The sequence below is a fragment of the Sebastes umbrosus genome, chromosome 7, assembly GCF_015220745.1.
Source record: "Sebastes umbrosus isolate fSebUmb1 chromosome 7, fSebUmb1.pri, whole genome shotgun sequence".
Classification (NCBI taxonomy): domain Eukaryota; kingdom Metazoa; phylum Chordata; class Actinopteri; order Perciformes; family Sebastidae; genus Sebastes; species Sebastes umbrosus.
This window is the reverse complement of record NC_051275.1, coordinates 25,741,279-25,757,646: the sequence shown is the minus strand read 5'-3', so window position 1 is coordinate 25,757,646 and position 16,368 is coordinate 25,741,279. Positions and strand designations below refer to the sequence as shown.

The window sequence follows — 16,368 nt, the reverse complement described above, 5'->3', positions numbered from 1 at the left end:
CTCAATCCCAGGGTGTCAAAAACCGGCATTTTGTCACGGCCGTCGGCGTCCAATACCGCCGCACAAGGCACCCCTTCGCGGTGGTATGAGATGCACCGGGCTTTCCATTAAGTACAATGTAAACCCATCCGTGGCAAAACAGTAAACGCACAGGGAAAGTGCTGTGGTGACGTAGTTTAAAGAGCGATAATACACACCGGGCGGGCAGGAGGGGAGGTTGATGGGTCCAACAACATAAGGCTTTCATCCAGGAGACCGCTGTTTATGTCCAGTACGTTACAATCAGCTGATCGTGCATTCATATTTTCACTGTAAAAATAAAGTAATTTTAAGCCCAACCATGTTGTTTTTTCCGAAACCTAACTAAATGGTTTTGTTGCCTAAACCGTAGCAAGTGTTTTTGTTTAATTCACAACATTAAGCATTTGTTTAGTGCGACGGAAAAGTGACGCCGAGGGGTCTGACAAAGCGTCAGTATGTGACGAGTTGTGATGAGAACATGTTGGCAAAGTCTTGTGTTCAGCAAAGCAGTCATCAGTGTCTGTTTTTAATACAAAAGTTTAGGGCTCCGGTATTCTCAATAGATATGATTTCCAGCCTGTTCAGTCTCTTCCTCTGCTCTACAAGGTGTTTTTGATTTGTTATCATTTGGAAACAGGTGTTACTTTCTCTGGCATGTTTTAGACTGTGGTCAGAAGTCTCTGGAAAATGGATGTAACACAGAGCATGTCACTGTACACATCCCCGGAGTTAAGTGTTAACTGATCTCAGCTCTAAAGCACGTCCTGAACCTGGCGCAGGGCCCACTGTCTGTGACGGGAACGTGTGTCCTCCCAGACCAAGAGCAACTGCATCATCTGCATGCCATTATCTTTTTTTTCTCTGTATCAGTCAGTCATGCACTCGCTCTCTCCTGGCACCATCTGCATCTGACAAAAGTAGCAGAGTGAGTGAATGAAGCTCAGTGACTCAGCAGGCTAAGCTCAATAATATCAACAGTTTTATATTGAGTTATACTTAAACAGATTACTACGTGCTTTACTCATCACAAAGCAAATACAGTCAAACAACAAAAAGGGTATCAATGAGCGACAAACAGTTTGATAATTTAAATAAATCCATTTGATAACATAAATGAAATCTCTCACCAACCACAATGTCAAATGTCCATCAGTTCTGATGGTGGAGAGTGGTTTGCATACGCTGTATTAGCCATCCCTAATGAAGTGTAGTTTGTAAAGTGCAGGGCTTTAAGAAGATTAATCAGGAAGAATGTGCTGCACCCTGACCCGGTCCCTGTGGTCCAGTCGGGCATTGTTTTTGATGACGGCTTCTATTAAAGCAAACAGTCGGTTGCTCTCTGATCTCTGTGGCCTGAAGCGGTCGAGGGAAGAGATAAAGTAACCGCTTCTACAATCAGTGGACTGCAAAAGCGTTAAAGGTTAATCCATTACAAATATAGTTGAGACGAGTTTACATGGTTGATTCTTGTTCTCATTTTTAGAAGTATTTTTAAATATTAAAATATTTTTAAAGTAACTGTCAAGCTGTCTGTTATCGCATCGTACACAATACAGTAGACAATGATGAGGGTTGCAGTCAAAATGAATAGTAACTTTTTAAACAGAGGGTCTTCAATTTTACACAGAAGTAAACTAAAAAGTGGGCTTCTCATTTCTAGCCGTGGACTTCAGCTGATATGACAACTGTTGCCAGCAGATTTCAGCTGTACGTAGCTGGCTTGCAATAGGGCTGTGTATTGGCAAGAATCTGGTGATATGATACGTATCATGATACAGGGGTTACAATACAATATATTGCGATACAGTAAGCAAGACGATATATTGTGATTTTTTTTTTTAAAAACACACCGCCATATGCATAAAATTCATTACGCATTGCTTTGCAAATGACAAAGAATTAACACAGTTAATCTTTGTATGTAAACTATTGATTAAAAATTGATAGTCTTTTTGAGAATCAATACAGTATCATAAAACATAATATTGCAATATTCAATATTTTCTACATTTTCTTAAACCCCTAGCTTGCATATGTTAATTCTAAAGCTAAAAGTAGGGCTGCACAATTGATCAAAAATGTTATCGAAATCGCATTATAGCCTTCTGCAATTTTCAAATCACAAGATGGGGAGTAAATTGCATAATTGTTTAAGTCGAAATGTGTGTCAAAATACCATTTAGATTAAATGTTGTTGTGCTGCAGAGATGTCCTGGCCTAAGCATCATATTCTACAGACTTAAGAAAACATCTTTGTTTGGGAAAGATCCCTTTACGTTTGGCAAAAAATAACTCCATAATCATTTTGTTCATCATGTTTTTCAATGTAAATGAGAATAATGATGTCAAAATGATCCTTCCCTCTAATATCGTAAATCACATCGCAATTGCAATATCAGTCAAAATAATCACAATCAGATATTTTTTCCAAAATCGTGCACTTTTACTCATCGTTTTGGTTTTGGAAAAGCCGGAAAAAAACTACACATTTCTAACTCTTGCAATACTTGAGTATCGTTGTTAATCCAGAGTTTTACAGGCCTCCTGTGCCGGTAAATTAGACAAATGAGCACGATTAACAAAAGGCCCCAGTTAGATTTAAACTCAGGTTTTTTGCAGTTATAAAACATTCAGTATAGCCAGCTAAGCAAGCTGAGTCACCGTGCTGTCCATCTGATTCATCATGTATGCAGCACACGTACACGGCACACAGCTATAAACACGGGGAGTACCCCAGTACTCTCAGTGCATTAAGAGATTAACAGGGTTAGCTGCTGACACTGATCAGGGCTGGAGTCCAACACAAGAGGAAAGAATTGCAGCAGGTCCCCCCCCCCCCTCCCCCCACTTAATAGCCTTCTCATACGTAGCATGGTGGGTGGAGGTGGAGGTGGGGGTCATTGCACAGGGGATGTTATGGCCAGAGGCTACTGTCCTGCTCTAGTCCTCCACACTGGGCCAGCTCGGCTTATCTAGGAGAGAAATAGAGAAAGGGAGCCATCTAGGGAAGAGGACAGAGAGAACAGGAGGGAGGGAGGGAGGGAGGGAAGGAGGGGGAGGGTAGAGATCCTGCGCCTGCTCACTGTGAGCTCAGCAAGTGCAGCTTTCATCCGCAGCAGAGACTGAGGGAGAGACGGGGAGAGTTTGAGCAAGCCAACAGACGCTGTGAGGGGACAGTGTGAGAGAGCTTGATAGAAAAGAGTCGGAAAGGAACAGCGACCGGCCATGATGGCATTTATCTGCAGTTGCTAGCCCGCCTGCTCCTGCTGCGTGCTGCAGTTTGCGTTGTGAATATTGCGGTGCAGGTCACCTCCTTCTCTTTTGGGAAAAACTGAAGAACCTCAGGGAGGTGTGAATTTCTGGCACAAGTGCTCGGCACTGCGGCACCTCGACACGAGCGAAGGAATGTAGCAGAAAGGTGGACACAAGCTGAGGATCATCCTTCCAGACTCCGGTCCCCCCAACCATCCATCTGCCTCTGCATCCACTCCTCCCTTCTATCCCTTCGGTGCATCTCTGTGCTCTGTGTATGGGAGGTGAGGCTTTGGCAGGCTGTCAGTCAGCATGCGGCGGTGTGAACGGGCAGCCCAGTGCCCACAACACGCTATGGACGTCAGACACTCCTCGCTGTACTAATGAAAGGCTTCAAGCTCGCCTGGTAAGGCTGAACGGAGAGCTTTTATGTGTGATTGTGTATTCGAGATGTAACCTGTTTTTCTGTCAAGGTCTGTCGTGTATTCAAAGCACATCCCAGCCAGGTGCTGGATGTCTGGAGGCTGTATTGACATGTGTTGCTCTTAGACAACATACTCTCTTGACAAGGCCTGTGCTTTTTAAAGAGAGCACATTAAATATAATTATCTGTCCATCTTCACCTGCGCATTTCTATAAGGTTATGTACCACTAAGGGCTAGATCAGGACATCACTAAGCCGTGACCAGAGTGTTAGTATCCAGTGCAGCCAGTGTGGGCTAGTGTGTGTGTTTCTTTTTTTCACTGTGACTGTGGCGACCCCGCTCTGCTCCCCTCTGGCGGGCTCAGTGTGAGCGGAGCAGCTGAGGAGAGGCACTCACGTGGCTGCCTGGAAAAGAGCAGGCACATGCTCCCCTCCGTCGTTCGCTGTCTTCCTGCGCTTGTTTTCCCGTTTCCCTCGTTATCTCACATGGACAAACATCCAGGTGGCTCTCACTTTCTTTTTCAACCTGTTCTACCACAGCGTGTGCACTTTGTTTTCTCCATCGTCCCTCCTTCTCTTCTCTCCTCCTCTTGTGTTTGTTTATGCTCCTCCTCCTATTCTTGAGTGATATTTTTAGAGACGAATTACAGAGCACCGCAGGAGGAAAAAAAAGCAGAGGGGGAGCAGTTTCGGCAACGTGCGTCCCGCTTCCTTCCTTCTCACTTTCATGAGGACCTCTTCTTTTCCCCAACGTCTCTGTCTCTCTTTCATTCTCTCTATATTTTTCTGTGTCCTTCTCTCAACTACATCCCTCTCAAATCCATCACTTGATCCTCCAGTTGTTGTTTTTTTACGTTAGACTGTGGACTGTATAGCTTTGCACATTTCCTCTCAGAGCTCCATAAGATTAATCAGATTGAGTGCATGCTGTATGTGTGTGTCAGACAGTGTGTCTTCCTGTTTGACGTCCAGGGCCTCTATTAAACTGGAGTCACCTGATCTGTTTTGCAGCACATACACAGGTTACTTCATCTGTTAGCATCCTATAGTCTCTTATTCATGGAGATGAGATGACCTGGCTGGCTAGCTAGCTCTGTATACTGTAGATTGCATGCCATGTTGTCATGTTATATAACAGCACTTACGTATGTAGATGTACTGTATCCAATAGGATGCATCTCCATCCTCTCCGAAAGTACAAAATGTTTTTATGTTTTTAATCAAGAATGTGTTTGTAAAAGGGAGTTTATAAACAGGAAAAATGGTCCAAATGTTTCTATTCAGTCGTTTTTCAATCATCCTTGAAGGAGAAAAAAATCAATCAAGGAATGAGTGATGATGATAAAGTATTGGTTCTCCTCGTAGATTCATCAGTGAGAGGATCCAGTTGAAATCTCACTCTGTTTATTAGTGTCTATTAGAGCTGCTCTCTGTTCTCCCAGGGACATTCTGCTACGTAGGCAAAACGGTGTGACCCAGAGGTCATCCCATCAGTCAATACCTCAATCAGCACATTTGTTGTCCTGTGTGTTATTAACCGGTAGCTTATTTATCTCCACTGGATGCAATGATTTATCTGGTGGTTTAACTGGTTTAGCACTCTCCAGCTACTTGATTGAACTGGACAATAATTCTTGTAGTCTCTCTGTGCATTTTTAATTAGCGCAAAGGTATTTGATCTCACCATTATTATGGCCTGCTGACAAATGAGATACCTTAAGATTACGACGGAGTTCTGATTATTGTGTCGTGCATGAGCCTTAGCCTGCTTACAAGATACCACAAATGAATGTGGGGAATAGAGCTGCAACGATTAAACAACAACTATTTTGATAATTGATTTATCGGTTTGAGTAATTGTTTAAGAAAATAAAAAATATTCTCTGATTCTAGCTTCTTATTTTCTTATTTTCTGATTTCCTTATTCCTCTATGACAGTAATCTAAATATCTTTGAGTTGTGGACAAAACAAGACATTTGAGGACATCATCTTGGACTTTGGGAAACACTGGCCAACATTTTTTAGACCAAACAACTAATCGATTCATCAAGAAAATGATCAACAGATTAATCAACAATGAAAATAATCGTTAGTTGCAGCCCTAGTAGGGAAGAAGCCTGTCTAATGCCATGACAGGCTGACTGGAAAACAGTTTTCTTTCTTTGCTGTTATATTTATTGTGCCTTTCAGTAAATTATCTTTACACATACTAAAATTGCATGAAAAGGAGCCAAAGATAGGATAGTCGAGATGATGATTGTTAAGGATGCGCCGATACCGGATTGGATATCTGGCCGATACTGACTCAAATAGCTGGATCGGGTATCGGTAGAGGTGTTACGTGCTTGGCCAAGGCTTCGAAGCATGTGTCGAGTAATCCAGGAAGTTTTCTGTGAAGCGCGTACCGAGGCTTGTGTCGTCTCAGAACGATGACGTCATTGAAGACGCCCGAAGCCGAAACACAGTTGACAACTTATTATGCCTTATTATTCTTATTAGGCGGTTTCATGTGCACCTGAAGTCTCGTGAAATGAACCCTTTTGCGAACCAATTTGCTGGAGAGCTTCAGTGCTTCATGAAGCTTCATCTCGCCATCACTAGGTATCGGTGACAATGGGGCCGATCTATTAAATTCAATTCTATGGTTATATACTTTATATATAAATCGGCCGATACCTGAAGCCCAGGTATTGTTATCGGTATCGGGACTGAAAAAGTCGGATCGGTGCAACCCTAATGATTGTAATGGAAACAACGGGAGTGTAAAAGAAATGTTGCTCTTAGTAATAAGAAATAACCTCATGTGATGTGCTGTGAGTTGATGTGAGGGGAAGCGAGTGTCAAAGAGTTTTCAGATTGGAAACCAGGCTGCCCTGTTGGGTGTATGTTTGTCACAGTGCATGCTGTGATTGAGAGCCAGAGGGGGTGGGGAGAGGGGGGTATTTTTGCAGCATTACTTACTTGTGAGAAGACAAGGCAGAGATAAGAAGAGAGAGAGAGCATGTGTGTGCGTACATGCATGCGTGTGAGTGTGAGATTGCTCAGGATTTGGCAGTGGCCCCACTGAGGGGATGTTTGCTCTTGATACGACATTTGGTGTGACTTAAATCTGTACACAAATACACACACACACACACATGCACTCAGAGACACAGATGTGCACACACAGCCAACAGCAGCAGCTGTAGCAACAGCGAGGAACCGACAGCAGGCTTGAGCTGGAGCTTACTCTCTGCACGTGGCACCGTGGACGAGCCTGTTGTTGCTGCAGGACAGTTGGACAGACTGAGTGCAGACTTGCATACATAAAAGGCCTGTGTGTGTCTTTACCCCTAAAACCTGCCTGGACTATTGTTCAGCTCCTTTTATCTTATTGATTGTTGCCAATCAGAGCAGGCGACTGCAGTCTTCATTGTCACAGAGCACTGTGGAGCAAAGGAAGTCTTCCAGCTGTGATTTCTGCATTTACGTTCCTTTGAGACTGCAGCTTTTAGCTCGTGCATGTTGTCATGCAGACGAACACAACATCAAAGACTTGAGGAAACTTGCAGCATCCACCAACATATGCACGGCTGCTTCAGATCCTCACATGCAAACCAAACCCCCAGGCGTGTACTATCCAGTGCCGAGCCATTAATGTCTCTCTGGGCTATTTTAAACTGACTTCAAAATTGTAGCTCCCACCAGGCCTCTGCACCAAGAAGATTCATTTCAATATGTGAAGTATTAGAGAGGGAGAGGGAGAAGAGCTTCTGCATTAACTGTAAGTGAACTGCTAGTCGATCAGCTGGTCCTCTTGATCAGTGGTTCCCAACCTGGGGCCCGGGCCCCCCTTAGGGGGGCGCCAAAGATCAAAGGGGGTTCACAAGGATTTGTCTGCTCTGAGGCTGTCAAAATTAGATTTGCACATGTAAAACTAAAATCATAATAAACACACTTACTGGATAATTTATACAAAAGTCTGTATATAAAACTATTTAAATATATTTTTTTGCTACTTAGTACGCCACCTTCTGTTTAAACCCATGTTTATTTATTCATATTTGTGCAGAGTTGCTGATAAAGAATAGCCTACACTTATATTATTAGTATTATACTTGTATTTGGACCATATTTTATATTGTATTGGGGACCATATTTGTAGATTTTGATTCCAGTGGTGGCTGCGATTGTTTCAGACTCTCGTGGTCCAAACATTTCCAATAACTCCAGATCGTTGTAAAGTCCAAAAGTCTAAATTTATTTTTTTTTAAAAAGTGTAATCAAAAATGTAATCATTTCCAAAATTCACAGCATGTTTTTATATGACAAAATATTCAGTTTCAATCCATATCTGTTAGCGTTTAGCCTTCAAAAAACAACTTTTCACTGCAGTAAAAACCTTTTTTTTCTCACACTTGCCGCACACAAAGGTAAGCACCTGTATGAACGGGGTGGTCCAGCAGCAATCTAACAACACCATAAATTACTCATTTAATACACTGAATCACCTTGTTGAAAAATTAGGATTTTGTTCAAGGATTTTTTTTTTTTTTAAATGTTAATGCTGAGGACATCAGAAAATATGGGCCTCAAGGAAAATAGGTTGGGAACCACTGCTCTAGATCTAATGTGGTCATCAGAAGTGTTGATTAAGCCCTTTCCCTTCAGCAAAACTATTTCTGCTTCCTTTGAAAGCATGAAATGTCCAACAGTTTGTTAGGAATGAACTGGGAGGCTTGGAACCAACTGCAGCCTTACAGATAAAGCACTGCACCATCAGACTGGGCCACAATGGACGTCCAAGTTCACAGCAGGAGCTCTGCAGTGAAGAGAAGCCGCAGAATTGTTTCCCTCCTGGCCACAGCTTATTAACTCTCTCTCGTTCTCTCTCTCTCGTTCTCTGTCTCTCTCTCTCTCTCTCTCTAGTCCCCTGTCCCCTTTTTCCTTTTTTTTATTACTGCATCCTTCCCACAAGCCATTTGTCATCGCTGATTATGCCCTATATTGTTTCCGCCACACTCTTCTGCCTGCTCCCAATACGGCCAACTTTTGCTCTCCTGGGTCCGTGAGGGGATGTGATTGATGATGCATCGATTGGTTTGCAATGATTGATAAAGTCACTGAAGAAAATAGAGATGCTTGCATAGCACTTAATGATAAAGAATCTAGGACTTATGTAATGCACATCTGGTAGAAAGGAAAATTAAAGGGTTGAATTTCTGCACACTGTCAGCACTGCGTTTCTCGCTCTCTCCGTCACCATGGATGTATAATAAGATCTGGATACGGTACCACCGCTCTGCTTTGCTTCAGATTTTTTCCAGTGGCCACTCGCGGTATTGCAGCAAAGAATTCCCTTGCAGCCCAAAAAGCATTTTCCAGGGCAGACAGGACAACAATTTAAACATCTGTGACGTCATCACAATGTTAAGGCTATGGTCTGAGCGGGAACTCGTGGGCAGGGCCAATGTGAGAAACACTATAGTGTTTACTCGGTTGGCTGCATAACCCAGAAGTAAATCCAGAAGATAGAAAACTATTTTGTGATATGCACCAGGCAAGCAATTCTCATTGAAATGAATCTTGTGCCATCTTGAGGTCCAGTATCTAATTCTTAAAATACATCCATGTCTGTCGCTCGCTGCAGTATTGACTGTTACACCGCCGAACGGCTTGCTGGGTACAGCTCGCTCTCTGTTGCTCGCCATAATATCCGTTGCTTGCCATAATATTAACTATTAATCCGCCGAACGGCATGCTGGTTACAGCTCGCCCTCCGTCGATGTTTGTGTGAGCTTTTGCACCCAAATGACACGTATACTGTAGTATTGCTAGGGGACGCGACTGTGTAATGGCAGGTGTATTGCTCAGGAACCAAGGAAGCGCAGTGTCGAGTGTGAGGTTGTTTGGATGAGCAGTTCTCGAGAAAGCTGCAAGCAGCAACATCGGAGGCCAAGCTCTTCTGAACAGGCACATTTTGAACGTTCACTGCACTAGTTAGAAAGAAGCATCATGCCAACTTTTCTTAAATTTTGGTTTAAAAAAATAAAATTATAATCAGATACACACCTCCTCACTTCACCTTGTTTCTCTACCATCACACTAAGATCACACACACACACACACACTCTTTCTCTCCGCCTGCCGCTCTTTGTCACCCAGCCGGCTTCCTTCCGCCTATATATCCCCTGCAGATGGCAGTGGCTGTGTCTCGACCCACTGGGACAACGTGTCCCACAGGGGCTTAATACGGTTGCCAGTTTCCTGTCCCCTCCTGCCCCTCTCTGACATCTCCACCGAGTCCTTGAATTACCTCACCGGGGCCGAGGAGAGCTCTTGAATTTAAATCAGTGTGTTTAATTATAGCTGCTTTTAAAACAGGTTCTTGGACCCAGAGGTACAGCAGGTCGTAGCTCCAATGAGAACCCAAAAATTGTCACAGGCCTATGTTAGGTTGCCACACATTGAAGATAATTAGGCAGTTTAATTAAGCCTGGGACTAAATGCTAAAGTTATGCTTGTGGGATTTGATTTAAATAGTTTTAGGAAAGGTAATGACATACAGTGGTTTCACTCTGTATTTGCTTGTTTTTGTACCACACTGACACGCAGTTATGTCCTGATCTTTCAAACTTCTTCTAAAGTAAAATGGAGATATCAGCTGTCAGAGTCCCACTGGTTGCTCCTTTCACTCCGAACATGTTCACAGCAAAGTGCACTTAAACTCCAGGGCTTTGTAGATAACTAATCGTGTGTGTTAATGCTTTATGCAGCAGCAGCATCACCCCCTTACACACACAAACACACACCCTCCTCCTACAGCTCTCTTTTTCTCCCTCTAGTTGGGAACACTTCAAGTGGCGGTGCACATGAATGGCTTGACGGGCTGCCATGGCAACTGCACGGCCGAGACACAGTCGGGCTGACAGACATTTCCGACCCAGCCAGGCGTCGCCACATTGATGTTGCCATGACAACTCGGTAAACAGCACGCCTTCTTCTCAAAAAAGATGGAGAAATTTGTTGGAGGCTTGAAACATTTGGGGTGTGTTCGGATTACGTCTACGCCAGAATGAATTGGGGGGAAAAAAATGAAATTGAAACATCTCAAACCTGTTGAGTCATGAGTGAAAAAGATGAATGAATCAACAGCTAAGTGCCAATGGCTGTTCATTACATACCATATCCCAGAGTGTGTGGTCAATTTGACCATCTGCTTATCCCTGGGTGCAGCAACAAAGAGGACGGAGGTCCCCTAAGTAGGTCAGTTGTTGATGTGAGGTTGGGCAGGCTTATCTGGGCACACAGTGGTCCGGCTCAGTGGACCAGCTCCCTTTGTTCCACAGCACGGCTCCGCTCAGCGCTCCCACAGAGGCAGCCAGCATTGCTGCAGCCCCCGGGGTCAAGTCTTTCCAGCAGCACAGCTCAGGCCTCCGAGAGGTGATTACTGACTGTGGTCATCTTTATGGATGCGTGAATGGATCACCGTATAATTACCTTTCTTATTTATTTAGTAAAACAGTTTGTGTGATGGTTAACAAGTAGATAATACTGTAGCTGTCATCTTTTAATAAGAAATGTGTTTCTTGAGTGCATATGGAAACCAGTGGGCTACCTCCGGGTCTGAAAAGTGAGGCCAGTGCCGAAGTGCCTTAAACTTGCATTCTTTCTAATAGCCAGCAGGGGGCGACTCCTCTGGTTGCAAAAAGAAGTCTGATTGTATAGAAGTCAATGAGAAAATGACCCTACTTCTCACTTGATTTGTTACCTCAGTAAACATTGTAAACATGAGTTTATGGTCTCAATCGCTAGTTTCAATCTACTTAAATACAGCATGATGTTCATTTAGTAAATTATGGTCTCATTTAGAGTCAAATAGACCATAAAGCAGGGTGTGCTTTAGGGCATAGCTACCTTGTGATTTGGATACAGTGTGTTTTCAGCTCATGAAAGTTAATTGTAACATTTTGGTTGCCAAAAAATGTTTTATTTAACGTTCAGTTGTACTTAGCTCCACCCTCTCGTGTCACTTCTGGTTGCAAATAACCAAGATGGCGATGGCCAAAATACCGAACTCATGGCTTCAAAACGGCAGTCCAAAAACCAATGGGCAACGTCACAGTGACTACGTCCACTTCTTATATACAGTCTATAGTGGAAACACCAGTTAGTTCACAAGTGCTACAGTAAGTGTGTAATCCACCATAACATCCAGTTTCAGTCCTGTGGATAAAGCCTTTCAGGGTTTGGGTTTTGCAAGAGCTGATTGACTTGTGTAAATGTTTAAAATGATGCCTCATCCAACTTCATTATAGGCTTTAGATTACTAAATCAACCAAAATTGTTTAAAACTTTTCTTTAAAACCACACATATATATTATATATACAGTAAATAACACATTATGTATAAAAGAGGTTTTTACATTTGGCTGAGGTGTTAAAGTTTGATGTTTCGATAAAAACAATGTGCAACAGTGCAATGGAAAAAGACTTAGAAATATATAAATCATGATTTACATGAAGTAGGTGTCACTCAAACTTCCACTGGTGATAAGGAGACTGTAACCTTCCTTAAATTAATACATGAAACAAACAAATGCGATGGCAGAGGACGGAAGCTCACATTAACATGCAATTTTCTTTTGCTAATTTTCTGGAAATGTGGTTAAACTTTGCGTTAGATTTGGATGGAAACCTGATTAGTGTGGAAGAGAGACAGCAGGCACATTACAGAAGCAGCTAATTGGAATTTAGCCTTAATTAATTTTACACCTGTTCGTTTCCTATGTGTCAAAATGTCCTCCGTGAAAAAGGCCTATAGGCTGTTGTTATGACGAGAACTGCTACAATTTACAGTTACTGTTTGAATATGTTCAAATGAAACATCATAATCAGTGTAATATGTAACCACCACGAACTTCACATAAAAATAAAGTCTTTTAAGGTTCATCGGAAGTTTAAATCACCATTCCCATGTGTGATTGGGATCATATTTAGTTCATGCTGCAGTCGTTCCTTCAAATACAAAATAAATATCAGTGAAATAAACTGAAGTAAGCACTTTACACTGCGGCAGGAATGACTAATGATCAGAGTTGCACTTGGCGATGCGTTAAAATGCAGTTAGATTGCCCGGGGGTCCAGTTTAAAATAGATGGTAATGATACACAATGGACAATATTTCATATTTTCTTTCATTTATCTCCATGCCACACAATTAAAAAGCAGTGGCCTCAAGGGACAGTGAAATCACAGAATATGTAATTAATATTTGTAATAGGGCTTTTGTTGTAATTATTTGTTGGATGGCAGGATACAACAAGCATCTAATGCCACAAGTTTTTCAATATTTGAATTTGTAGAGAACCCACTTCTTAACACCCTGGATTCAATCTACTGCCTCATTCAAAATATATGAAAATGTCATACTTGTGTTTCTTTGACAACACGAAGAAGATGCATTAACTGTTGCTGATTATGGACTGCTTGTTGATATCTGGTTTTCAAAGGAGAGCAAGTAGATTTATGTTTGTGAAACCATGAAATGTGTTTACCACAAACCCTGCTCTATCTTATTGTGTGATTTAGAGGGAGCTTAGAGTGTAAAGTGACCTGAATGCCGGTGATGTCAGCCCCTCCATTCATGAAACACATGAATAATTGAGGAAGCAGCAGGCTCAGTGCACCAGCACCAAGTAGAGGTGGAATGCAAAGTGAAAGCCATCTCTTTCCTCATTTGCTCTGTCTCTGTCTCTCACCACCCCCTCTCTCTCTCTCTATCTCTCTCTCTCTCTCTCTCTATCTATCCGCTCACACGTTCTCCGTCAATCTCTTCCCATCTATTGTCAGTCTGCAGCCGTGAAATCCTGTGAACAAGGAGCAGAAATCGCGAGAGAAGAGCCTCGCTTGGATACTAGCGGATGCGGTAATCGCGCTGATGATCCAACGGCTGGGAGAGCGGAGGAAGAAGAAGGGGGAATGGAAAAGTGCAGGTTGCTAGAGAGAGCGAGAGCTTATCAGCCTCAATTAGACAAAGGGGGAGAGAGAGAACGATAGGACGAGAAAGAAAAAAAGACTGCTCTCCAGAGAGAAACCACCGTCCTCCCCCGTCTGCCGGGAAAATACGCTCTTATTTATCTCCCTCGGCTGCGTCCGCTTCCTCCTCCTCTTCCTCCCATCCTCCTGGCATGCTCCAGAACTCGTCCACCCTCCTCCCCTTCATCCCTCTCTCTTCTCTCCTTTCCCCACCCTCCTCCATCTTCCTCCTATGCCTCATCCACGGCTCCCGCTGCGTGAATGAATCCATTTGAAAAGGGTTGATCGCTGCGGAGCGGCTCTCTACATGGCTACGACCAGGTTAGTGCTGGGAACAGCAGCCTACCTACCTGGTTGCATTCAGGCCGAGCTACACGGAGCCTACATAATGATTAGTTTCCCCGCTTGGCAAGATCAACATGTACTATTTTAGAAGGAGAATCCAGACCACCGATGCCTCTTTTTTGGCAGGTGGTGTTAAGGGCGATGTAAGCTGGTTATTAGGAGATCAGAGCTGGCCGGGGAAGATCAGTGGCCCTAAGCCTGCTGAAGAAAATCTCCCTGCCTGCCTCTTCCATCTTCTCTCTCTCGCATTTATCTGTCCAGCTACCTTACTTCCACTGAGAGAGAAAGGAAAGTGGAGTGCGCAGTCCTCGGGATGATCCGCTGGATGAACAGCTCATTACTGGGGGTTGCCTACGAGGACATGGTGGTGTTTGAGTGTGTGACGGTGGCCAACGAGGAATGCCACTGCCTTGAGGGCTGCTACGGCGAGGTGTTGAGGGACTGTGTCTTTCAGCAGGGGTATGGCGGGCTCTCTGATACGTGTGTGTGTGTGTGTGTGTGCCAGAGAGAGTGGATGGGTGGGGTTTGATTATTATAATATGTACAAGTCTAGAGTGTGTTTAATGTGGAGGTGATTGATTTTGTAGTACTTGGTCGATTCTGTGTGTGATGTTGTTAAATGTATTCCTGCAGTACGTGGGCGTTTTTGCTCGGCATGCTTCTGTGTACTGTGTATTTGCATTCCTGTGTGTGTGCATGCGCACTGGTTGCCGGTGTTCCTCATGGCCTTTTCAAACCAAGCGGAGCTGAAGGGCCGCTGCCAGATGGGCATTTTCCAGGGTCAGCAAAATTGTGAAAACAAGCGGGGCCCTCAGAAAGGCCCGGAACTCTGTTCTATTGTGAAGCTGAACGATCGGACAGCTTGAGCCGGTTGGATTTAGAGCTTTAGAGCTTATTTAAAGAAAAGACTGTAACAAAGTGGTGCAAGCAGCATGCTTGTTTCTCTTTTGTTTCGCTCTATATGTAAGAACTTGACCTATTTTGAGCGACATGCATTGGTCCCGTCTGATCAAACACCTTGAAGTCAGTCGTCTGTCTGTGCAGAGCTCTGTAATGCAGATGACTTCTGTGCTTTAGCCTCTGGGACCAATCCCTCTCGCTCGGTATGCAAATGAACATGCTGTGCTGTACAAAATGTTAGATTTTATAGTCTTTTAATAACCAAGTAAGATGTTGGAACAATGCTTGATGCAGTAAGTTTGGATCAAAATAAGCTGTGATTTACTGTCTGAAGTTACAAAGCATTGTTATTCTTCAATATGCAATATCATTTTCTTCAACTATGTATTCATGTTTTGTATTGTTTATCAAATTTGTTATTACAGACATTTTTTGGAGCAACTTGATTCAATTCAAAGTGGCTTTATTGGCATGAAAGTTTCCAAAAAAACAATGTTGCGAAAGCATCAAAATACAAAAGTACACAATAATATTTATATGAATATTAACACAACATTATGATTGTTATATATTACTGATATATATACAGTATAATGTATAATAATAATATAAATATAATGTGGCCTTAATTGAGTTAAGTAAAATATATTGCATATACAAATTAATAAAAGAAATATTGCAGAAAGTATTATAAAATATAAATCTGAATTATAGTACAGCATCAAGAAGTTCAGAAATCAATCATTAAATGTGCAGAAGCGTCTTGATGGGCGGTGATGTTGCATCGTCTCTCACTTTACCTCCCCGCTGTATTTCCCGCTCAGACAGCATCTCTAACAGCAGAGCTGCTGAAGTATATTTAGTCACACACTCTGAATATTTAAACCACTCTCTCTGTTCACTGTTGCTATAGCGATATCCATCCTAAGCTGAGCTTTGTAGGGGTGTGGGCGGTGCTCTGAGAGATATGTCTTTTTAATTGTTAAATTGTTTGTCAGCTCTCTCTCTCTTTACAGTGAATCATTGAAGGGAAATGTAGAGCGCGGCGTTCGGGTCACTTAATCAATGCATCGATAGCTGAGAGTGTGAGTGCGGCTGAAAACAGCAGCTTTGTTTCATCACTATATTTGATTCCGATAAGCCTTTTAAAGATTGAAGAGAATAGTGTGTTGTTGTTTTTGTATCGTTAGGCAGCTTTTCCTTCGTGGCATCACCAGCATGTTATATGTTTGAGGCAATAGAGCCGTGAGCAGCTGCATCTATTATTCTACAGCTGAAGAACTCATTGTGCTTTTTCATGTAATTCCCGGAGCATCACGGTCCAAAGATAATGCACCACCGGCAGGTACTCCAACTCTCAGTGTTCTGTTTCATGAAGCCGTTACTAACAAAGCGTCTGTGATAGATG

The 16,368-nt window shown here is 42.9% G+C and overlaps 1 protein-coding gene and 1 long non-coding RNA gene across 13 annotated transcripts in view; one reads left to right on the top strand and one right to left on the bottom strand.

The window, feature by feature from the left end:
* The window catches only part of LOC119491682, a 28,456-nt gene extending 18,775 nt beyond the window's left edge, over positions 1-9,681 (bottom strand). The window contains exons 1-2 of the long non-coding RNA XR_005207639.1: positions 8,096-9,681; positions 4,552-4,557 (exon numbers count right to left, since the gene is read on the bottom strand). This is a non-coding gene — a long non-coding RNA (uncharacterized LOC119491682). The remainder of the gene's footprint in view (positions 1-4,551; positions 4,558-8,095) is intronic.
* gramd1bb (GRAM domain containing 1Bb) overlaps positions 1-16,368 on the top strand; it is an 83,367-nt gene that overhangs the window by 30,879 nt on the left and 36,120 nt on the right. Inside the window, exon 1 of one of the 12 annotated variants that reach the window (XM_037775869.1) lies at positions 3,073-3,679. The exons of 9 other annotated variants lie outside the window; for them this stretch is intronic. In XM_037775869.1, the coding sequence (XP_037631797.1) occupies positions 3,657-3,679 (23 nt within the window). In that variant the 5' untranslated portion in view covers positions 3,073-3,656. Of the gene's footprint in view, positions 1-3,072; positions 3,680-13,415; positions 14,037-14,244; positions 14,520-16,368 lie in introns of those variants that run through there. 2 more of the 12 variants (XM_037775870.1, XM_037775867.1) reach the window with 2 other exon arrangements.